We start from the raw sequence: 25,284 nt of genomic DNA, 5'->3' as shown, positions 1-25,284 counted from the left end.
GGTCACACATAAACTCCTAGCTTGTCTGTCAAATGTTTGAATTAAAAGACTGACTGATCAAAAGACGAAAGAGAAATGATTCCAGTGGTGATGAAGAGGAGGTTACCTCATTAATTTAGGGGGAGGGGAGGTGGATCACTCTGCTGTCTGACAGCAATGTTTTGAAAGGGGAGCAATGCATACACAAATGGATACACAATTTTTTGAAGTGGCACAATGGTGCAGTGGTTAGCACTGTCGCCACACAGTGAGAGGGTTCTGGGTTCAAACTGCGTGGCTGCCTGGATTTTCTCTGGGTACTCCAACTTCCTCCCACAATCCTCCCAAAATTGCCCATAGGTGTGAACGTGAGTGTGAATGGTTGTTTGTCTCTATATGTCAGGCCTGTGATAGACTGACAACCTGTCCAAAGTCAGCTGGGATTGTCTTGAGACCACCCCATGACCATATAAGGATGGCTAATGAGCGGTATGGATAATGAATGGACGGAGTTTTTTGGAGATACTTTTCTTTTCGATGAAAATCAAGTGTTTAACCTTGATAATATAATGTTTTTTATACAACAGAAGACATGTCATGAGCAAAATAATCAGTCAACACCATGATTGAGTATTTCCAACTTGGAACTGCAATGAACCAATGTCTCATAAAAACAGATTCAGACAGCCAGGGATTCATATGTCATATAATCTACGGAACCAATCCTGTCAACCTGTGGGGAAGGGGGGCAGGGCTAAACAATCAGAGTACAGTACAGAGAGCAAGACTTTGCATTTATACAACCACTAACACTGTGTCAGCCACTGCCAGTTACAAGCTAACAAACATTAACAAATAAAAGATGCTTACTACGCTAACTGTTCTGATCCGTCTGCTAGTCTCTGATTCTGGTCTCAACAGACTCCTCATCTGAGTCTGGGTCTGACTGAGGCTCAAACATGTGGCTGAGTCTCTCTGATGTTTCCTCCTCTAACCATCTTGATACTCTCTGCTCTTTCACCTGGAGACCTGGAGCAAGCAGGTGGTGGGCGGGGCACAAGGTCTGATCCAGATTTCTCGATGAGGAAGTAAGTAGATGTGCTTACTGCCCCAGTTTTCCTTTTGTTCATTTTTTATGAGGGAAAACCATGTCAAACAAAATATTAATCATAACAGGGGATTTTTACAGGGTTAAAACATGCCTGGAGAGGAACTTTAAGTGGCTTTGCATGTTGTCAAATGTAGATGCAGAGGTAGGAGCAGGGCCCATAAGAGCAATAAAAGTGTATTCTCCTAAATCTTGAGGTATCTCATACGTAAGCTATACAGATATTTGCCCTGCTCATTACTATGCACAAATGTACTGTATGTACTTTGGCCTCAAGAGCCCCCATGGTGCTGATACACAGAAAACTTGCAGCTGTGGGTGCTTTGCAAGCACACCAAAAAACAAAACAAACAAACAAAAAAAATAATTTTCCTGCTTCACCTCCACTGCTACAACTCCATCCAAGGGGAAACACTGCATGGTGTAAACATGATAAATCCATGGTCAATCCTCTCACAGCGCCGTCCTCTCCCCTGTTCCAAATGCCAAATGTTTCCACACAATACACACTATGGCTCATAGTGTCCATGAGTGACTTATGATCTATGATGGCCCTGACTACAGGCAAGACAGCAGAGCCCGGTGTGTGTGTAGCAAAAAGTGGATTACTTCCAACATGAAGTGATTTAAAGACAAATACAGGTCATGTTTAAAACTGATATTCATCAAACCACGTTAAAATAATTATCAAATCTTTCTCTCAAAATCTTTTTGGAGCTCATGTTTTTTCAGGTTCCAGGTTTTTCATGACTGTATGATCTGTTGAGTCTAGACACATCCATAATTGAGCATTAAATATCAGTATTCCTTCGTTAAACAAAATCTGTCATCTCTTGTTTGATCTTGATTGTCTTTATTTACAGCTAATTCAAAACTCATGCTACACCTATAATGAAAAAAACGAAGAGAGAGCATATTACTCCTGTACTGGCTAGACCACATTGGCTCCCTGTATCCTCCAATCCCTCTACTTGTATACAAAGGTCATAATGGTTTTGCGCCCTTTTACATCACTGATTCTCTGTCGCTTTATGTCCCTCCACAAGCTCTTAGATGCTCTACAGCTTCGAAATATTCAAAAGTCAGCCAAAATAAAACTCGGGAAGCAGCTGTCATCCATTATGCACCTAAACTGTGGAACAGCCGGCCAAGAAACATTAGAGGTGCGGACTCAATGGATATTTTTAAATGACAACTGAAAAACATGCCTGCTCAATTTAGCTTTTAATTAGCTCTTTTTTAATGATTTCCTTTTTTTGATTAAAAAAAAAAAGATTTCCCTGTTATTGTATATTTTCCCTGATTTTGTGTTTTTTAATGATCTCCCTGTTTTTTTTCATGATTTCTTATTTTTTCAATCATTTCCCTGTTTTGTTTTCTTTTAATGATTTCCCTGTTTTTTGGGTTTTTTTAAAATAATTTCCTCATCTTAAGTCCCTTTCTCCTTTTAAATTTGTCACATCACTTTGAGCTGAACCCTATTTATGAAAAGTGCTATACAAATAAAGTATTATTATCATTATTATTATTATTATTATTATCTGACATTCTGGAGATCTGTGACATACAAACACCTGTATAAAAGTACTATTCCACCAGACTACATGTACCTTCAGTTCCAGCAGATAAAGGTTGTGTGTGCAGAGACAGCAGCTATGCAGTGTGGGTGTATCAGTTTTCTCTATGCAGATTTTCCATCACGCTCAGGTCTGTGTATAGATGTTTTATCTGTGCTATATCTTAGTCACAGCAAGTTATCATGTCTCTGCACACCCTCTCCAGTTTGACCTAGATCTAGTTGTGCAGATGGAAATCACTCATTTGCTATCAGCAAATTGCGTTTGGTAAAGTCGACCTGTTTGGATTTGGATTGCCTGTAGGTCAACATCGAGCTGTGGAGTTTTCCATTTGATGATGAGTAATTGTGAAAATTATTGAGTCCTTAGAGTAAACTGTGTGTATGTGTGTGTGTGTGTTTGTGCGTGTGTGTGTGTGTGCGCGTATTACCTTAGACTTGAGTTTAATGGTGAGAATGTGCTGCCGTCCAGAGGAGTCCTGCGCCTTCAGTCTCAATGTTCGAAACTCTGTGTCTATGGAGAGCAGCCTGAAGATGGACACACACAACACGTACACAATAAATCAACATCCATCTGCAGAGAAGGGTACACATTACACTGTACACTGACAACAGCCATCATCCATCATTAATCACAGCGGCAGAGAGCAATATTGAGATATCAACTCAGCCTTCAGATTTATTACTTTGGGCACCAACACAGTGACATCAGGCTTCATCTCCACATCTCCACATTCACACTCAAATCCAGCAAAATTTTCTTTCCTTTTTTTCTTTATTCTAATTTGCATTCTTCTCCAGCAAGTGATTTTTCTATGATTTCATGGTGGAGTATTATTTTCATGCTGAGTCACCAGAAACACTGTGGATTTCATGCTTTCCAATAAAACTGTAAGGAAACACACTGACTGTATTTACACTCTCTTAACTGCACAATAGTATGTAGTCTAAGGGCTCTTCAGCCAACAGATCTCCTGACTGATGGAATAATGCTGCAGCTGTATACTTATCTACATATACATGTTTAAAGGTCCGACATTGTATAAAGGTGGATTTCCATGTGTTTTTTGATTATAAAGCAGGTCTAGATTCTATATTAATACTTTGAAAGTATCAAAGCCTCAGTCCACAGAGAAATGCACACAGCCTGTATTCAGAAACTGAGCCTTAAAACCAGCCGTCAGGACTTCTGTAACTTTGTGATGTTACAACAAAGCAGTCACCGCTCTCAGCCATGCCCCAAGCCCCGCCCACCTAGACCCACCATCCAACCTTTCAGGATTTGGTTTCCCTGATTATTTACCTGAAATCTGCTATGTCTTTATTAGATCTCTCAGAAAACAGTCAGTGAGCCAATCAAAAGAGAGCCTCAGATCCTCTCTTTTGATTGGCTCAACAACCTGTTGTTCCTAGAGCTCCAGAGAGAAGCCTGAGAGAGGAGATGTAAAACTACAGTGAGATGGGTTCTGGTTCTTAAAACCACAAATATATCTTCTGATGGATACTAACACTTCAAATAAATCACAGGAAAAGTGTAAAATATGGGACCTTTTAATAACTGTGAACAGACGAATATTTGGAAAAACAAATTACACCTACATAACAATTTAAAACTAACTCATCACAACTAACTAAACACTAATTCATTCATATAAATTACTTTTTTCTATTTCCTCAAACAATTCCCATCAGCTGAATAGGTTAGTGAGTGGTCATTCTGCCCTAAAAATCTACTTACCCTGTAATAATTTCATTAGTTTGGGGCTACGTCCACACTACTATGTTTTAGTTTTAAAACACTACTCCAGAGTTTTCTAGCCCCTAAATCTGAGACTTTCGTTAACAATGACGCAGACACTCATGTTCACTCCCTGACTGGGTCTTATCAGTCAGGACTACCAGTAGTGACAGCAACATGGATAATGAATTATAAGCATTACTGACCTTGTTGTCTTTGTTAGCACTTGTTGTGCAGTTACAATAAATTCTGCTAATGATACAACTACATTTACTGTTCCTTGTTTGTAGTATTCTCTGCAACTGTAGAGTGGACAATCTGGTTCCTGTTTACACTGGCATGTCCATACCCAGTGTACGTGAATGGTCATGTGATATGTGTTTTCAGGTGCGTTAGTTTGGATGGAGAACAGTTCTGACATGGAGCTAGAACACTGGACGTAACATGGGTCTCAAGCAAGTTCTACTCTTGGTCTAAGTCTCATTAACCCAGCTTTGGCAGCAGCAGCAGCTGTTTACAGTGAAAAAGTGTTGGTGTAAAGTTTGCTTAAAGACACGACTGCCAATGGGAAGAAACCTCAATCAACATCCATCTGCAACTGTTAAAAGGAAACAGTAATAATAACACAATGATTTTAGCAGTTCAAGAGTCTGATTCGAGGTTACAATTATGTGTCTTCCAATGAACCTTCCTTGAAGTAGGTTCACGTTTTGAAACTGTATATCAGACCCCCTCCATCCTAAGCTAATTACAACCTATTGAGGCTGAGGACAAAGCACTGATCTGGCCCCAGCATGCATCAACACTGCTGTCAGATTTACTGCCACTCTGGTCCATCTCAAGTCTTGATGTGAGACAAAGGATTTGGACAGTCCTCCTGCAGATTTACAGTACATTACGATGGACGCTCTGTGCCAAGGCTGACATGGCGGTATATCTGCTCAGGATTTATGGAGTGTGGTGGAGGGGAGTGATGTGAGCGCTGTGCTCAGGAATGACACACACACTTAGGGAAGTGATGGAATGATGGGAGACGGTGTCCGCTTTGCCTGACTCATAAAAGCGTCTGCTTGTTCGCACACTCACAATCAAATGCCGGCGAAGGGCAACAGTGTTGAAGTGTCATAGGCACACTAACAACTACACATACAAACACGTGATATCATCATCATTCAAATTCATGTGTAGCTTTCTTGAGGCTGACCTGATAGATAAATTCCTGTTCCATGCTTACTCAGTATGTGTGTGTCCCCTCCATCACTACTTCATCTCTCTATCAGTGTTTACCTTACTGAATTCATTTAAAGTTTAAGTTCATTCCAGACATTTTTTAATACATATAAAGTAACTCTGTTTGGAATAATAATTTGTGTCTGATTCTTATTAAAACCCTCTAACTATATGCAGATATTTGTCATTTCAAAACTGCTGGAACACAACATTTCTTCTACTGAACCCCGACTGGCGTCCAAACTAGTTGTGATGTCATAAAATCAGCTTCTAGGTAAACGTCCTGCAGTGAGATTTAATTTTAGCCTGGTGAAACTTTCAAAGCAGATGAATGTGGAAATAACCTTCTAGTGTCCATTGTCTCTCATACATGATTCTGCACAGTGAAGCTCAAAGTGAAGTAATAATATGCCAAAGCACATTTTTGATTGAAGGGAGACTTTAAAATCAGTTACTGCTGATATAATATATGTCTGGTGATGTTTGTAGGTGTCTGACTAAAAATAGCACTTAGTTAGAATTGTCTGGTTAGAGTAAATATTGTTTTGTAGGCTGAACAATTAATAGAAATATTATCCAAACTGAAGGAGCTGCAATTTCTTTTTGATAAAGGTAAAATGTGTCACAACAACAGACCATAAATGAAACATTGTGGCATTACAGAGATGCCCCAGCCTACAAATCATATTCTCCAGACATAAGGGAACATGCTTGTCTCATACAAGACGCAACAAAAATCACTTCATCATCATTTTTAGATTTTTTTTTTCAGTCAAAATAAAATACAAAAATGTCTTTTCCAACTAAAATAGTGTCTCATATCACAATCACAACTTTTTTTTGCATATTGTTCAGCCCCGCTGCTTTCTTAAGTTTAACTTGGTTATGTTTTCTCCCTTTTTGCATCCAAGTTTAAAATTGTCTATGTAAACAAGATTTTTTCATTGCAGACACATGTTGCAGGAACTAGAATCTTCATACTTGGTGTGATTTTATGCATCAAAGGGTTAATTTGAGCTTTTATGAAGTGCTTCAGAGGAGAGTCCAAAAATACTGAGATATAAACTGTGTACTGCAATAAAAAGTTTCAATTCCAATGGCCAGCCTTACTTTCAAGTGGATATACAGTTGTAAAACAATAAATACTAATACTACTACTACTACTACTACTACTACTACTACTACTACTACTACTACTACTACTACTACTACTACTACTACTACTGATAATAATAATAATAATGATAATAATAATAATATATAGACCCACGTTACAAAGTGCTTTACACAAGGCAGCAAAATAAAACATGCAGCACAACAATTTAAAAAGACACAATCTGAAAATGTGCTGAATGCAAAAAAGACTGATAAGGCAATATTCACTTGAATATCATGAAGCAGATATAATGGAAGTTATTACTCTTATGGAATCTGTATTAAGAGAGGACAAATCAGGCCAACACTGAGTTATCAACCAACTTTTTAGGTTGAGGTCTGCACAAACAGTACTGACAGTGAAAAAGTCATCAGCGCATCACTAACACACAAAGTTCCATCTCCTCCTCTCTGGGGTCTCATGCCAGGATAGCAGGGACTAGCTGCCGCCCCTACTTGGCCATGATGGAAACAGCATGACAGTCAGACGTCCTGCTGGGAAGACTGATGAGAGCATCCCATTTGCAACTCCACAGCCAAGTGAGCTGCTTCCAGACGGTGCACACCACGCACACTTTTGCTTGAGTGTGTATGCCTGAATTTTTTTTGTGTGAGTGTGTGTGTGTTGACAAAGTGATTCATGAGCAGTGTGATCAACAGATTTCACCTGGATTTAACTATAACTCAATAATTAAAAAATAAGGAAGTCGTTAAGAGTCATTTGTTAATGTGAAGCTGTGTTGTTGCATCTTCCTCAATCAGTTTAGAAAGCTGGGTAAAAAAAGACAAGGGCTCCATTTAGCCACTTAAAGCAGAGTTTTCCAGTCATATAGACACATTAGTATAAGAATCTCCCTCTGGAAAAAATACGAAAAAGTTGAAAAATAAAACACTAATTTTATTAAGTAAAGAGACACCTATTTATTCAACAGCCTGGCTTACAGGCTAACTGTACTAATAAGGACATTATCATTACTTACTGGATGTAACTGCATAACTGCATAACTCCCAGTAGCATTAGTGATTTCATTTAAATCACAGGATTATAGGAGCAATTTATGAGATGGCCCAATAATGTAACAAAACCAAAGATGAAAAAAAAAAGAAGACAAAGAAAATCCATGTTGGAAACCTTCTACTCGCTCAGCCCTGGGCCTGGTTGGCCCAACGGAGCCCTGCTGTCAGAGCGCCTCTATAACTGGCCTCAGAAGAGCAGCAACACAGTGTGACAGAGTGATAACACTGTGATAAGAAGAGTCGCCATTCGGTACGTACACCAAGAGGCTGTGAACATGGAGTGCCAGCTGTGCCAATAATGAGCCCCAGAGCTTCCCGGGCCACGTTTTGGGGCCACCAAGTGATGGCGGCTGACCTACTTGATCTCATTTTCCATTAATTAACACATGGTATGCCATCTCCAGCCAATTAAGATGACCATGCTCTCAAATGCAGAAAAGGAGATGGCGAAGGAGAGAGAGGGAGGGAGGGAGAGAGGGAGAGAGGGAGGGGGGGGGGCAGAGAGAGAGAGAGAGAGAGAGAGAGAGAGAGAGACTTTCTGAGCCCAATCAGCAGACAGCACTACAGCTGAAAACCCCTGGTAGCTATTAGCACGGCCCATACAAATTAAGACGCCAAGCGAAACTCAAGTGCTTTGGAGATTGAGGTTCACTGTGTATAATGTCTCCTAACCGTAACATGACACTGAAAATGATGTTGGTCTCATTTCCAGCATAAAGCATACCTTCACCTCCCCTTCTCCTATTAAAACCTGAGACTCTTCAATTAGAGCCATTTGCATTTCGCTAATATCATAATTGTAGCCATGGTCATTAATAGGAGAGTGGAAAATGAGTGTAGTAGTCAAGGCTTAATCCAAGCTGGGGGAGAACAGATATCTTCCCGCTAACCACCACCAACCCCCCCTCCTCCACCTCCTCTCCTGACGAGTGAGACGACGGTATTAGCTGGGCCTGTCACTGCACGTGGGCTGAGAGTTATTAAATGTGACCTGGATTTAACTTAACTCTATAACTAAAAATAAGGAAGTCACTAAGAGTAATTTGTTAATGTGGAGCTATGGTGCTGCAGCCTCCTCAATCAATTTAGACAGCTGGGGAAAAAGACAAAGACTACTCCATAGCCATTTAAAGCAGTGGAGTATTCCAGCCTTATAGAGACCTCAGTAGGTTCATCTTACCTCTAGAGAAAATACACTAAAGGAAAAAAAAAAGTAACATCAATAAGTTACAGTTTCAGAAATAACTTTTCCTGCTAGCAGCATCACCACTGTGGCCAGCACACTCGTGTTTAAAGGTCCCATATTTTACACCTTTCCTGTTTTTTATTATTATAAGGAGATTACCAAAACCAGCTCAGTGTAGCTCTAATAACAATAGGTTGGACAGACCTCCCTTCTGATTGGCTGTTTTCTGAGTGATCAAAGAAAAATATAGTAAATTTAATGTAAGCACTCAGAGAAGCCAAATCCTGCAAGGTTGGATGGTGGGTCCAGGTGGGCTGGGCTTGGAACATGGCTGAGAGTGGTGACTGCTTTGTTGTGACATCACAAAGTTACAGAAGTCCTGCCAGCTCGTTTTCAGGCTCAGTTTCTGAATACAGGCTGTGTGCATTTCTCTGTGGACTGAGGCTTTGATACTTTCACAGTGTTAATATAGAACCTAGACCTTTATAGGCTTTAGCTTTATAATCAAAAAACAAATCTGCCTTTATACAATATGGGACCTTTCAAAACACCGATATTTTGTCTTGTCTTTAACAGGTTTAGGGTGAATGACTGTCCATCTTTGGTTTTAGAGGGATTTATAACACTTTGGGAAATTTTTATTGCATTTAACATAACAAGTTGTCAACCCGTCTCTCTGCTCCACTTCCTGTGTGTGGGGAGGGGTTCAGACACACACACACACACACACAGTGAGACAGAAAGCAGAGGCTCTCCCTGTAAATGCAGTAGAGAAAAGTAAAACAAAGTGTTGACATCTAGATCATCCTGAAACAAGCTCCATCAGTATGTCTGCAGGCAAATTACTTTCAAAGTATCCTGGCACCATGTCGGTGGGGGAGGGAACAGGGAACATCATTTGATTATCACTTGATTCGTGCTAAAACCCAATTTAAATAACTTTTTACATTTAATGGTGATTCATTCAGCAGCACTGCAGCAATAGTTTATTGTTGTAACACTGATCCTAGTTACATTTCATCTGAAAAACCAGATGAATTATCTCTAAAGGCTTATTCAGATACGGTTTGTGAAATAAATGTGGTGCAAATGAAAAGACAAGCTTGCACAATATTTCTTACCAGTACTGTAATAAAGGTAGGTTAATGTGCTTGAAATTTGCAGCCAGTTAATTTCTAATGTACAGAAGCTGAGTGCTGCTGAGAGTTTTAGCAACCCAGCTGAAAAAAGGAACCAAATAACATTACATTTCAGCATCTGTTTAGTTTTGCTTTGTTCAGCCTCTCTCTGTCTCTCTCATTACCCCCCTCCTCTTGTTTAAGCTGAGGAGTGGGGAGAACAGATCATGTCTGAACCAAAGTATACACTATGAATGAACATATTAACATACATGTAGACCCTTTAGCCACCTGAAAACTGAAACAACTGCTGATTTACAACAAAAACTACAGTTCACTAGTTCACAGTCTGAACATGCACTGAGATACCGACTCTCACTGTTAACGTCAAGCTTATGGCCAAATCACCTATACCTTATTAGCCATGGTCACAGCTGTCACTGTCAGACAGACTGCATGTGCTATATGTACAAGCGCATAAATGGAAAAGACAAAGCAAGAGCAATGGAGACTGATTACAATATGTTTCACAGACTGTGCATATCTGCAAAAAATATATTTATATTTATATTATCAATATTATGAAATATAAGATTTTTTAAAATTTCTGAAAACTATTGCAGATGATGGGAAATATTGCGATATGGATTTATCATATTATCAAGCCTAGTAGGTTCATTTGGATTAAACTGATGCAGACAGTATCAACCTCTCAAACTGTGAGAAACAGGAGGTGTAGCTAGCATCTATGGCAGCTCTGGCTAGCCTCAGTCTGATGATGATGTAGCAATTCAATATAACCAACAGCTCAGTGTTAGTTTATCTACATTAATGTTTTAGAATCAGAATTTGATGTTACCTTCCCTCACTGTGCACAGTGCAAGGCTTTGGCCAGTAGGAAGAATGGAGTGTTTGTATCAAATCACATATACTGTCAGTGTTTCCCATACACAGGCTCTACTCGTGCGCCTGCTCAGATTCACCAGGTAGATAAAATCACTTGGTTCAATTTACAAACAGAACCTTATTTAACTCTTTTCAAACTAACTGATTTTTGGCCACACACCTGTCTGGGCTGCTGCACTGCAGTAACTGAGTGGAGACTGGAGGCTTCTCTGTGCGCAGCCACCTGGCTAGTGTCTACCAACAACCTGTCTGTGAGGTGTTTTGGGAACATCAGTAATTGTAGCTACACTCTTGAGGCGTGAGTCTTGGTCACATAGCACACTACCCACAAGTAAATTCTCAACCTCTCATACATGTATCCACTACTTGAATAAACTAAACTAAATCAGGAAGCTGGCCATGTTTTTCAGACTAGTGAGACCTCACTTTTCCAAAACATAATCCCACAGCATTTTGTAAGAGTGGTGAGCAGACAAAGCTGAGTGACAGCTGCTAATGTAGGCCAGATAATGTAGCGTTGTGTTGCAGCAAAAGCTGAACCTGGTTCAACTTTTTTTCTCCCATGACCCTGTGTTGTTATGCTGATGTCTCTGATTCCTACAAACAATGATCAATAGCTTATCAAGAAAATAACCTGCAGATTAAAATTTGTTGCACCGCCTTATTTCTTAAGACAATGGACGTTTTTTTTAGACGCTAAATGTCAAATTTGACATGATTTTAGTTCCAATCATGAATCAAATATTTGGGAAATTACTAGCGGATTTCCACAGCATACTCATTAAGATTTTTTTTTATAAATACATTCTGCACCACCAGTGGATAAAATAAATAACAAATCTTAAAATCAGCAGTGATTCACAATCATCTCTTCATTGTTGTTAGTTGATGTGTTTGTTAATCAGCAAAATGCAAGCTGCAGACAACACTGATCAGCTACCTGTCAAAGTCACATGCAGAGCTAGGAAACATGAAGTTAGAGTTAGTAGAGAGTTCGTAGCTAATGCTCATTTAAAACCTGGCCCCAGAGCCGATGTTATTGCTAGTATAGAGGCCCACTTACTTGTCCCACCCGAGGGTCTCCATCTCAGAGATGAGCTGCGAGTAATACTGCGGAGGTGGAATGGAGCTGCACTCGGGACGGCTCTTCAGACCCACTTCCTGCAATGACAGAGAGAGCGCTTCTTATTTTAAGCCCAGATTACTATGCACACCATTACACAATTTAACCATCATCTGGCTGCTAAAAGCAAACAAGAGGAACACGGCCAAACTGCATCAGGGCCAATGCCCTGTCCGATGCCTCTGGTTGTTTGGTGTTAAGAATATAGATTGTTATACTTTTCATTAATATAACAAAACATACATGTACATGTGCACCTGACAATCAAAGCTGTTGATAGTGCCTGAAGGTTTCCGTGTACTTCCCAGTCTGAAAAGCAGCTATGTCAAAGTGAACGTGTTAACCAGTGTGTCATTATCCTCCTTACCACGACAGTCTTCAGCTCCAGCATGAAACTGACAAGATTGGCAGACTGCTGCAGCCTCTGTGAGAAGTCAAAGAAAGGAGAAAAGACATCCTTGAATGTGAAGATAATGAAGTGACAGTGTCTACTTTTTTTTTTTCCTCTAGCCAGCCATTCAAATCAAACACAGTGTTTGTGATTAATGGGGGCTGCCACCAGCTTTAATAATTAATGATAGCTTAAAGGCTGTGAAAATAATGAACTTTGCAGCCCGGGGTGAAATATCAATCTCATCCAAATAACCCTGAGGGGCCACATAACAAATAGGGACATTTTCCAGGCGATGTTAATTAAACAGTGAAAAATATTTTTCTCTGCTTCTGAGTGAGGCAAGCCTAATGGGTGACAGAGAGTGCCGGAGCGACGCCAGGCGTGATGCAGCGCAACACAAAGGAGCCAAAATGACATGACAATAATAAGTAAATAAATAAATAAAACACAGCACAATGAACATGATCTCCATCAAAGCTGGCTGACACGACACAACAAAAATAGTATGATGCAACAAATGAAAACCAACACAGGGTTTGGTGCTGTATATATCCTATGGTGTGGAGTTTACCTGCTTCACTATGTGCTCATGTCCACGCAACAGGTGTTTTAACTGCCAACTGCAGTGCAACCTACAATGCAAAGTTATAAACAGTTAGTGATTCCACAACAGTAAATAAATCGCACATATTCTGTGGCTATGCAAGGACACCTCTTAATGCACTAATACTGTACTTTCTTCTAATGTTAGCATCATTTGCAGCATCAACAATACATCTGGGAAAGCTTTCCTGTGAAGAGAAGGTGGGGTAATAACTTGTACCTGGCCCGTCTGAGCTGGCGATCAGGTGGTAGTTGAATTCTCAATCTGAAGTCCTGCTCCTAGAAAATCAATGTGACAGGAAGTTAAATGAAAAATGTGGTATATTATTAAAGCAATAGTAATCTGCTATACTTAAAATCCCTCTATATTAGTAAGTAAGTTATGAATAAAACTTAAAATGAAGAACATGCCAAATTCCATTCAGATATTTGGCGATATCAAGTTTCTTTATGCACCAGATGAGCAACGTACAGAGTTGAACCTAATTTTAGGCAATGTCTGTCAATCAACACCATAAGCTATTCAGCTCCGAATAACACCAGCAGTTAATATCAGATTTAAAATGATAACAATAATTATAGCAATAATAATAATAATAACAACAATAGCCTCATACAGTTTCTTCCCAGTATATTGAAATTAATTTGTGCTATCACTAGGTGGTGGTGGGAGGAATTTAGATTTATTTCAATAGAGTTTGGAGTTTGGAGACTCGTTCCCGTGTAGTGGAGAAGGAACATCCCACATACACTTGAGTTACCTGGACAGTGACAAATCCGTCATAGACAGTTTTCTCCTGGTTGAGAGGTAAAAGTAACGGGTTGTCTTTTACCAGTGAACTCTCCATCGAACTTATCACCGGTAAACTTTCAGGCGTTAGTCAAACCAGGAGGACTGCTTCCTTAGCTAACGTTAGCGAGTCTTACGTGACAGCAGTAAGTTCACGAATCTAAATAACTCAGTAAACTAAACCAAGCGTGCGAGCTTATATGTTTCAACTAACGCTATTAAAAAGTACTCCGCAAAGACGTGAACAAGTTTTAGCTAGGTTTGAAATAGTGCGCGAAGACGGGACTGCAGATCCCTCCAGGAAAAACATACGTCGACGTCACGCAGCTGCGTTCAGTTACTGACAAAAATATCGGAATTTCAGCAGACGTATGGTGGGGTAAAGTTTAAATGACAGCGTGTAAATCATTTTTACTGCCGTTATCATGTCATTGTTTATTCGCTAAATATTAGTTGCAATGATTAAAAGGTATGTTTAGTCATTATTTGTATTTTCCAAAAGTAGCTTTCTACATCTAATGTTGAACTTCTGAAGAATTGTGTGTAGGAAACATTTGAAAGTTGCATTAGCTGTAACACAGAAATAGCTGTTAAAATAACTTTATAGAGCAGCTGTCTGAATAAAGCTTCCTTTTCTCTCCCGTCTGTTCTAGGTTTACTTTTTTCTTTTAAATTTATCTATTGGTTTTCATTGTCTCCTGCTCAGGTTATTACTGTTGTTGTTCTAGAAAAAAGAATTTCTGTGATTGAAAGCTAGCAAGATGAATAACCACAGCACAAATTATTCTACTAAAATAAGCCATAAAATGTGATAACAGGTAAAAGCAAGGCAAGCTAACGTGTGGCCTAAAGCTATGAAACTGCAATCGAATTGAAATAATAATAGGAGAAAGAGCTTTTTTCTCATAACAAATGGATATAGATTTATGCAAATTACAAATACTCCATTATGTTGAGGTCTTTTAGGTGTCATCTTAAGTTTATACATGTGTCTCATTAAATTTCCTTCTCACCTTTGTGCCACTTTCTCTTTCTTGTTGCTGAAATAATGTGATAATGTTGACAATAAAGACAGACACTGAGAGTAATTCTTTATAAACAATTGGTTTTTAATTTAATGAATTAACATTTAAGAAGGGTTCAAAAAATGTGTTGAACAAACTAGGACACAAGTAGCCCAGTCTGGGGCTGTCTCCTTCTGCTCTTCATTGTATACAGTCTATGGCTCTTCATCAGTGGTGGAGCAGGTAACCCAGTATACATTTGCCACCAACAGCCAAATATTCATCCTTGAGGTTTAAATGTCCCCAATTCTGATAAAGTGCAACATGCAACCACTACTTTTCAATTGGGAGCATGCAGGACAGTTTCATCCTGCATGGAGACAAGGGGACAAGCAGTAAGTGACAATGGCACAGCATCTCCTTCTAAGTTCCCTTCATTATGACGGGCCTGATTCATGTCGTGACCTGGCTTGACGCCCACTCAGAAGAAAGTTTTATTTTGATTTAATGTACATGTATATCCATATATATAGATAGATAGATCCATATATACCTTTGTGAGGATGGAGTTGAATTTTTTTATTCATTCAAAACCAACATACCTCACAAAACTGTCTCCCCTACCAGCACAGTCCCATGCCGGGCACATCTAGCAGTTCATTTTATAACTTACAAAGGCACAGATATTAAACACTTAAATTTCTCTGGCGTGACCTCTGTGCTTGCTGTTGGTCTAGACTTCAAAGGTCCTACATTGTATAAATGGAGATTTCCATGTCTATTTTGATTATCAACCAGGTCTAGGTTCTATATTAATATTGTGAAAGTATCAAAGCCTCAGTCTACAGAAAATGCGCACAGCCTGTATTCAGAAACTGAGCCTTAAAATGAGTTGCAGAACTTCTGTAACTTTGTGATGTCACAACAACACAGTCACTGCTCCCAGCTGCGCCCTCAGCCCCGCCCACTGGGACCTGATCCAACCTTGCAGGATTTGGTTTCTCAGAGTGTTTACTTGAAATCTGCTATATTTTTATTCCAGCATTCAGAAAACAGCCAGCCAATCAGGGACCCTCTCTTCTGTTTGGCTGGCAGAGCGTTGGCATAACCATAGTAACCCTATCACACACCTGCCTGCATGCACACAGAGAGGAGCAGCATCATGGGAATAAATGACAATGACAGATTTTTGGATATTTCTCACTTTGAATATGGAAAATATAATGTAATATTTACAGTTACAGGTAAGAAGCATATGTAAATGTTTCAACCTTCCTGGACTGTTGTTTTTACCTCTTTTGGGGGGTTACAGGCCTTAATTGGGGGGTCAGATGCACCCAATCCTCCTTGTAATTTGAACCCTGCTATATACTGTGGTTTGTGTTATATTTTCTGCAATATGTAAGAATCCCTCAGGATCCAAGTTACATACATTTCGTTATCAGTGGGCGTACATGAGGCTCTGTTTGGGCGTCTGTGTACCCCCCAATGTGCACAGGCACTATGCTACAAGGTGCATGCAAACAAACAAACTAGAAAGTAGTATGATAAAAACAATGCATCCGTCCGTGGTGTCTGCAGCTGCACATCCACAGGGGAGAATGATTGAGGCTTAAATCCATAGAGCAATATGTAGCTTAAAGTAAAGAAAATGGTTGGCAATATATGATGAATATAGCAAGTTTTGTTAATACCATACTCATTGTTTAATTGCTCAGATGGATCAAATCATTTCAAAATTGATGCAGGACAGTGTTTTGTCAATTAATGTTTCATGGTCCCATATGTAGAGAGTGAATCTTTTTTCCGATTATAAATCAGGTCTAGGTTCTATATTAATACTGTGAAAGTATCAAAGCCTCAGTCTACAGAGAAATGCACACAGCCTGTATTCAGACACTGAGCCTGAAAACCAGCTGTCAGGACTTCTGGAACTTTGTGATGTCGCAACGAATCAGTCACCCTCAGCGACCTTACAGGATTTGGTTTGACCATTATGGTTGAACACTTTCATTCATTTGGAGACATGTATCAAACCACCTGATAAATTCAAGAGTGTGAATATTATATAATATATAATATAAGTTCAATATTCACATTTCTTTTATCCCTGTTTTGGTCTCCACCAAATCCTTTAGCTCCTATGCTCGACACAGGTATATAATCTTGTTTGGGTTTGGCATAACTAATGTTGTAAAGTAGTTTAAAGAGGGAAAATGATCAAATTGACGCCTTGTGATTCTGGCTCATGGTTATTGTCTGCTAACTTTGATCTATCCAGTACCCTCCCTTCCTCAGTGTGCATAAAATTGCTTCAGCATATGGCAAATGGAACTCTGGAGATTCCTATTCTAATCCAATCAAAATATAATTACTACAAAAGCACACTCCAACAATGCACACTTGTCTTTCAGTTTTCTTTTTAGCCCATATTCATTCGTGGAGCCGTGAGAGAGAGAATGGGAATGTGTGATTATACTGTATAGAGCTGGTGAGGGGAGTGTGTCGAAGCATGCATGCCACACAGTGTGCCTGGAGAGATTGATGTTTTTGTCATCCACCTGCTTCAAAGCTGTAAAAAGCCAGCTGATGCAAATACAGAAACCTAGCCAGGCAGACTCACAAACAAAAGAGAGAGAACCTCACTGCTCCTCTTTGCACATCTGTTTTGGAGGAATATCTGAGTTTCTGTTGTGACGCACACTGGGCTCAAATGAACACTGAATCTGACTCTTGTGTCTGGGAGTGGGTAAGTGTTGAATGCCCTTTTTTGTTCTCTTAGAAAAATGGGAACAATTTAAGGATTTTTTTCTATTGCTGTGGTTTCTTTGAAGACAATGTATTAGCACAGTGGCAGTGGGAGAAAGACGCAGCTGCGGCACTCTCCTGTCCCTCTTTCTCTCTTTCTCTCTCTACATGTCTTTCTCTTTGGCTCACTCGCTTGCTCTTGTCACATAGAGTAAATCTGCAGGTGTGCAGTGCGGCCGGCTCTAATGGCATTCCAGTTGCAAAAAGGGCATCAAAATGTAGCATCAGAGGATAGCAGAGGGGCAGACGCATATAGGCGGTGAGCTCTCTGTCGTCTTCTGTCTCTGTCTGCTTCTCCCTCTGTCTCCTCTCTCTCTCTCCCTCTCTCTGTCTCTCTCTGCCTGGCCGTTCTCCCTTCCACTGCCTCCAGCGCTGGGCTCCGTTTGAGAGAGGAATGATCTATGGTGCTTTGTTTATCACTGGCCATGGTCACTTCTCTGGAATGCAATTGGCTGGAACTACACCGTGTGGGTCCTGCACCCTGCATCTCTCTCTCTCTCTGTCTCTCTCTCTCTCGCTCTCTCTCTCTCTCTTTTTGAAGCAAGACATGAGCAGGGGTACCTCGTCCGACGTGCCTTTTTATCTCTCTCTTGTTCTTTTCTTCTTTTTTTTGTACGTGGTGTTTTGCATGTATCTGAATGATAATGGGACATATTGTTGCCTGGAATGGGGATTGATTGAATGGCTTGACAGTAAAATATGCTGGAGACATTCAGTAGTTTGTGCATGCCCACTTGTAAATTAGCTTGTGTTTTGTCCTTTTCGAGCACCATTTTGAACATGCACTTGTGCTTTTTTTCTTTTTATGTGTTTAATATAAATAATTTGATTTCTGCATGATTTCTGACCACAGTGGGAGGGTTTGCAGCTTTTCATCAGACTTTGTGTTTTAAAATGTGTTTCAAAATACTGACATTTCTTTCTTTCTTTCTTTCTTTCTTTGCCTGTTAGATTTTTATAAAGGATTAATTGACATATTGCAAAATGCAAGAATTACATTCCCTTTCTTTCTTTCTTTCTTTCTTTCTTTCTTTCTTTAGTCTTTACTGCACTTACAGTACTGCATTATCCACATAGGAAGTTTCTATTTTTAGGATACCTATCAACTCCTTTTTTAAAGTCTATCTAATGCATGTATTCATGTACATACTGTATTTGGCTTGAATTTACTGTGACCCATGCAGCATGATTAAAACCTGGCAGCACATGCTCATGTATATGATGATTCTCCCTTTATATACATTACATGACGACTGATACGCAAATTGAGTGAACCAGCCTCCAACTATCACTTTTGTTTTCAAGTGTGTTTGACTACGAGTCTGTGTGTGTGAGTGTGTGTGTGTGTCTCCAGATAAGTGGGGAGCTTGGTGTGTGGAGTCTTAGCTGTGGATTACAGACCTCACTGATAGGCTTGTATCCAGACTGTCTGAAATGAGTTGATGGGAGCCATGTGTCAGTCCTGCAACCCTGCAGAGGAGACACTAGGTGGAACTGGGGGGTCACTGTGTGTGTGTGCATGTGTGTGTTTGTGTAAGCATTAATCTACAGCAGTGTAATGAAGCTTGAGGCTGCAAATAGCTGATATTTAAGACAAGATAATACAAGTATAGGACATTTTTGTTTTAAAGTTTATTTCTCAAATTATTATATTTCAAAGTAACTCTTATTTATGGGATGTCAGCACTTTGAGGGAAAGTGAGTCTTCAGAACCCTGGAGATGATACAGGTAGCATGGTGTGTTTGCTTCCTCTATTCTTACCTCTTACCCTCACTTTGCATTCGGCCCTTTATTTTATCAGTGAACACCACAGGAATCCCCCCTCCCCACTATATCTCGACATACGTACTCATCCCTTTGGCGGGATCGTTGATAACCTTATCTATTGATACCATCCAGATAATTTCATAATCTAAGCCGGGGCTTGTATCCACGAGGCAGAAACCAAACACAAGGATGTGGATGCAATACATGTCCACTTGAGCTGATTAGTGTGTGAAGTGTGCTTGTTAGGCATACTGTGAAGTGTGCTTGTTATAGCTCCAGCCCCAACGCTTGATTACTGCTGGTGGTGTTTTACTACCCACGGCTGCGTGCGGAGACAGCGCTAGGGTGTGATGTGTCCGATGACTAATGGTAACTGGGAAATATTAGCAGCTTGTGTTTTGAAAACAAGAAGTTTAATAGAAAACCGGATGACATGACAGCCAGCGAAATCTTCTGGTGGCAAACATGAATTCTCAGAATTGCTTTCATAAACTACATAACAGTAAATTCACATGTGCTCCAGCAATAACATATATTACCCAAAAATCTACCATCTCAGTGAAGGTTACTCCTTTATCTCTTTTCTCTTTTTCTCACCGTCTCTCTACTTGAAAAAACTTAAGTAGTGCCAATTGAATAAGTTATACCATATGCTGTATTATTGGACATGCTCTTCCATAATGCACGCATTCCAACAGGAATCCCCTCAGTAATTGTGTGACTGAATCTAATATGGGTTTGAAATACAATGTGAACTTTGGGGGGGGGGGTAGCCCTGCTGTGATTCTCCATCTGGCCTGGGCAGTATTGGAATGGACCATCTTCCTTTACCATGCCCAGAATAAGCTTCGCTTTAAAGGATCAATTCTTTTATTATTGAAGTCGGTCTCAGTAGTGCAGGCTAATACATTCTGCATTGATCTCCCTGCACCCCCCACCCCCCTTCTCCCCCCTTCCCCAAAATCTTTATTGCCATTCCTTCCAGCGAGGTTCGCATTTAAAAAGATATGTTCGGCAGAATAAAGATTTTACAAAGTGACTGGAGGACAAATAAGCCTATAAACTCAGGTATTCACATTTTAGTGGGAAAGAAAAGACAGGGGAGAATAAGGAGTCGGAGTCGCCAGCAGGCATTTTGAATATCATTACCAGCTTTGCGGGGAGAAATTGAAATCATAAGCACAAGGAAAGTACCTGGTAATTAAAACTGTATCACTGCACCAAGGCTTTGATACCTGCTCAAGAAAGTATACGCAGGTGTGTTTCTGCCTGGATGTAGATACAGTGGCTGCACAAATTTCAGTGAGGTTTGACAGAGGATGTGAGAGTGTGTTTTGCACTTTTTTTTTCTCCCCTCTGTCAGGAGGATGTCTGTTGATGACAAGCCGTACAGTGTGTGTGTATGTGTGCGTGTGTGTGAAAGCAGCCATGTATTACTGTGGGTGGTGGCTCCTTCGATTATTACTATGCACATTCCTCTGACTAAACCTGGTTAGTCTCCAGATGATGTTTGCGCTGAGGCTGAGTAGTAGCAGGACTAACGTGTGTTGAAATCATTTGCATTAGCACTGTCTTCTTTAATTAATTGGAATGTATTGTAATATTCATAAAGAAGAGAAACATGTGCTCCCATCGTGTTTTGACTGAGTGTGTCTTAGGTTTGTGGCCTGTGAAACAGCTTGACGTGGCTGTGTCAAAATCAAAGCCTGAAGCATGAGTGCCAGACCCTTATTGAACAAATTTGCACCAGTGAAGCCAGCAGTTGAGGACATTAATGATCTGGACCCACTGGGGTCTGGTGCTCCGAGCCCACAGGCTAACTGCTCGATCCCCAATCAATAGCTTTTTATTAAAATTGTTTGCAAGGCAACACAAATCCATATTGTTTTGCCTCGTACAGGGGCGCCCATGTGAAATATGTTGGACATATTTATATATTTTTTTCCAGACGAATGCAGAAAATGATTGGTTGATATGCATGAGAAAAAAAACAGAGGGGCAGTGGTTTTGGCATTATTGGAATATCCATTTCAATATTGATTTTCATAAGAGATGCATTTGTGATTATCCAATATTCCTTTCCCTCAACAGGGCTGAATTACATATCATATTATCCTTGGTATTAAGGCAAAATTAATAACACAAGTAATTATAATACTTATGTCTAATGATATGCTGCGAGAGCTCTATTGATTCAGTTGAGATGCATCTAGGGGAAATGGCTTGGAGCTTTGCCTGATGACAGGCGCTGCCAGTGTACTCGGCTCGCTGTGTGGAGTGGCAATATGAGATCAACAGCAGAAAATAAATCTCAATCCACAATCCACATTCAGTGTCATTTCATACTTATAATCCAATCTGTGGTCAGCGATTAAACTGTATTATCTAGTTTCTCGTACCGTACCAGTCTGACGGCAGTCAGTCCAGGTGCTGATTGGATCTTTAGATTTATTCAACAGTAAAACACACACACAAAAATAAGACATCACAATGAATTCTGCAGGATCTCATCATTTCATAGTTTTTTTTTCTTCCTTTATTGGCACCTGTCTGGCATCTAAAGATGCTGTGTGTTTGGTTATCGTCGCTGCGTGTGCACAGATGAACCAACGGACAGACTTTTACACACAGTGCAGAGCTGACCGGGGGCTGGTTTTGTGTAGAAATCAAAACCAACGCATCGTGCTGAGACGACTGACGCTGTCTGAGACAACTGCTGGATGCTGCTTAACAATAAAACTTAACCATGGGCCGTAATAAATAAGCTGCTTTGTTGTTTTTTGATCTGAGGACAGAGAACAGCCTCTTTCACAATATTCTACAAATGAATTAACATGAAGTTAAAAAAAAAAAAAAAAAAAAAGCTTTGAAATATGCAACTCCTTCTGCCTGAAACAATGTACGGCTGATTTACACTCACTTTACATGAATCTGTAAAAAGCACTTTTAATTAGTGTTTGTTTTTTTTAGATCAGTCTTTGCACATGCACATACATACTTGTGCAACATCTTCACTACACATCTTTTCTACACTTACAGCAGCATGTGGCAGTTGTCTTTGCCTGTTTATATTGTCTGTATTGTATTGTACAGTGTTCTTGTTCTGATGCTGCCTCTCTATTTCTGCTTTATTGTAAAAGAGATTGTTCTTAAAGAGACTTTTACCTGCTTTAACAAAGAAAAAGAAAGAAAAGCATCCGTGTGTAAAGTGTGGTAATCATTAGGAAAAAACAAATCACATTAAGTTGGATTTACATTTTTATTGGCATCACGGCGTAGATGGAGCTGTGACCCACCTCGGCCCTTACCAGGTACATTCTTGAAGGTAAACTCATCAGGAAGAGCATCTCGTAAAAGGCACAATTTCAATCTTTTTTTTTTTTTTTAACACACTGGTGCTCGTTCCTTTCGTCAGCCCTTTTCGTTCACCTTCCCTCGTTCATCACTTGTGCGTGTGATCACGTCTCATCACCTCGGTGCAGCTGGGAGAGACAGGCTGAGCTGCAGCTTCAGAGGTGAGAGGACAGAGTGCTGCAGTTGCAAACACCTGCCAAAAGAGGGCAACATGATGTCAGAATTGTCCCCCTCCCCACCCCACCATCATCACCATCACCGACACCATCACCACCACCATTACTACTACTTTCTTCCACAGCCCAGTGCAACCCAATGAACATGGGTGGGGTGTGGGGGTGGGGGTGTGTGTGTGTATGGGGGGTGGGGGGGTAGTTTCTGGGTTAAATGTGTAAATAACAATAATTTGCATTGATGCCTAGAACCCCCCCCCCCCCCCCCCCCCCCCCCCCCCCCCCACACACACACACACACTCTGTCAGTCTGCAGTTCAAAGCTCTCTCTTCCATTCTCCTGGCAACAAAGCCCGCCGCCGTCTTGTCATGCAGACGCCAGATAGCACGGTGGAGTGGATGAAGTTCTTCACAGTCAAGGTGTCATTATGGAAGACCTTGCCTTGGTGCAGCAGCCTGCTTCAGAAAACAAAAAAAAAGGGGGGGGGGGGGGGGGTGTCAGCAGTGATGCAGTGATGGTGGGGTAGAGATGGGAAATTAAATATGCCACTCTCCCCTCTCTGACTCTCCATCCTTGCTCAGAAGTGACGCTGCCAGACCCCTGAACGTCGGGGTTTTCTTGGGCCTCAGCCAAGGACGTTCACATGCAGAACAGCCTCACGGTGCTGAGTTGATTTTGATTTGTCAGTTTTCTCTCACTTAGTGACCGTTCTCCATCCGTCTTCCTCACCCTTTGATGAGGTGGAGCGCAGTGGCCGGCGCCCACTGAAACAGGAACAAAGAGCAGTCACAGATAATAGATAACATGCTGACCGACACCTTTTGCCCATCCCTTGTTTTTGGGCGGTAAAAATCCCACAGCCCATTTGTCCTATGATGTGACAGCATTGATGATAGGATGACAGATGTCTTACCAGCCCACCCCTCTGTGCCAACAACCACCATCCACCCTTCCTCCTCACCCCTCCTACCCACACACACACTGAAACAGTTTGCCATTCGGGTGGGAGTCAACCACAGAGCACAGCTGCATTGCTCAAGTATGGTGGAGCCCCCTCAACCCTACCTTCCCTCCTCTTCCTCACTCCCCCCTTAACCCCCCCCGGAGGAGAGAGCGAGTGATACGCCTCTTTGGCACAGCGCTGCCTCTTTGTTCCCTGCCAGGCCGGCTGCAGGTGGGAGGGTCAGCTCTAATTCATGCTCTGACCAGCAGAGGACGATGTGCCCCGCATGGCAACACGGGGGGCACGGGGCCTGGAGGAGAGGAAGGAGCTGCGGTGGTGACATTTATTCTTATTATGAAAACCAGCTGCTTATACCAAATAGTAATATTTGTTGCCAGTTACTAATAGGCACAAGGCCTAATTACATGTACTGTAATTGTTTTCACATGGAACAACACTGTAGTGGTAGCAACTGTAAAGCATAATACTGCAGCACTGGCTGCAGAACACTTCAATTACTCCGGACAAGCTGTACAGTTACACTTGTGGAATTCAGCGGGAAATGACTTGCATGTATGCGGAGGAACAATCTGTCAAATTAGTCGTTTGAGAGAAAATTATTCCAAGATTGTTTTGATTGCTGATTGAGTCAAATTTCAAAATAAAATGCAAGAGATTTTTAGTTTTAAATCTGGGCAGGAAAATGAAAAGCAGCATTGTCATTACCACCTCTGAGGTGCCCTTGAGCAAGACCCCACCTGTTCCAGCAGAGGTGCTCAGTGACCAGCAGGTCAGACTGTGTGAAAGTGGTCAGGCTGTTCCTGCTAAAAGAGAGTATGGCTCTTAATGAAACTCCCCTGAACAAATGAGGTTTCATATTTCACGTTTCATATAATTATAAATACAATATCTTTTGGGTAGCTCTCGGAAACTGTAATGGGTATTTTACACGATTTGCTGATACATTATAGATATTTATCAACAATCTATTGAGAAAATAACTGTCAGGTTATTAATCAATAATGAAATAATTGTTAGCTGCAGCTGCACAGGAGTCAGTTTCAGTCCGTCAGCAAGGGCCACGCAGCGCGAGGCTGACGTACGTGTTCACCGTTTATCCGTCACAGTGATTGTTGCTCAGAATAAAAAAAAAAAGAACAAAATTGACTTGCAACACCGTGCCAGGTGTCATCCTGACACTCCCCTGACCTCTGACACACACACACACACACAAAAGAAGTTGCTGTGTGTGTGCAGCTCTCTAATCCATCTGCACTATCTGCATTTCCTGTAATATTCCTAATCCCACG

At 40.8% G+C, this 25,284-nt stretch overlaps 1 protein-coding gene and 1 long non-coding RNA gene across 5 annotated transcripts in view; both read right to left on the bottom strand.

Annotated features, from left to right (window-relative positions):
- The window catches only part of fancl (FA complementation group L), a 34,039-nt gene extending 19,565 nt beyond the window's left edge, over positions 1–14,474 (bottom strand). Inside the window, exons 1-6 of one of the 4 annotated variants that reach the window (XR_011691474.1) lie at positions 13,895–14,474; positions 13,354–13,412; positions 13,102–13,162; positions 12,504–12,560; positions 12,077–12,174; positions 3,095–3,191 (exon numbers count right to left, since the gene is read on the bottom strand). Coding sequence is in view for 2 of the 4 variants with exons in the window: in XM_071481475.1 (XP_071337576.1) it covers positions 3,095–3,191; positions 12,077–12,174; positions 12,504–12,560; positions 13,102–13,162; positions 13,354–13,412; positions 13,895–13,981 (459 nt within the window). In the remaining 2 variants the exon portion in view is untranslated. The remainder of the gene's footprint in view (positions 1–3,094; positions 3,192–12,076; positions 12,175–12,503; positions 12,561–13,101; positions 13,163–13,353; positions 13,413–13,894) is intronic. The other 3 variants (XR_011691473.1, XM_071481475.1, XM_071481473.1) reach the window with 3 other exon arrangements.
- The window catches only part of LOC139623341 (uncharacterized), a 343,520-nt gene that overhangs the window by 277,007 nt on the left and 41,229 nt on the right, over positions 1–25,284 (bottom strand). The window lies entirely within an intron of this gene.

The sequence above is a fragment of the Trachinotus anak genome, unplaced genomic scaffold (genome assembly GCF_046630095.1).
Source record: "Trachinotus anak isolate AG129_WGS33_773 ecotype Australia unplaced genomic scaffold, CSIRO_AGI_Tana_v1 ptg000007l, whole genome shotgun sequence".
Classification (NCBI taxonomy): Eukaryota; Metazoa; Chordata; class Actinopteri; order Carangiformes; family Carangidae; genus Trachinotus; species Trachinotus anak.
The sequence above is the reverse complement of the archived record's forward strand: the minus strand, read 5'-3'. Positions and strand labels throughout refer to the sequence as shown.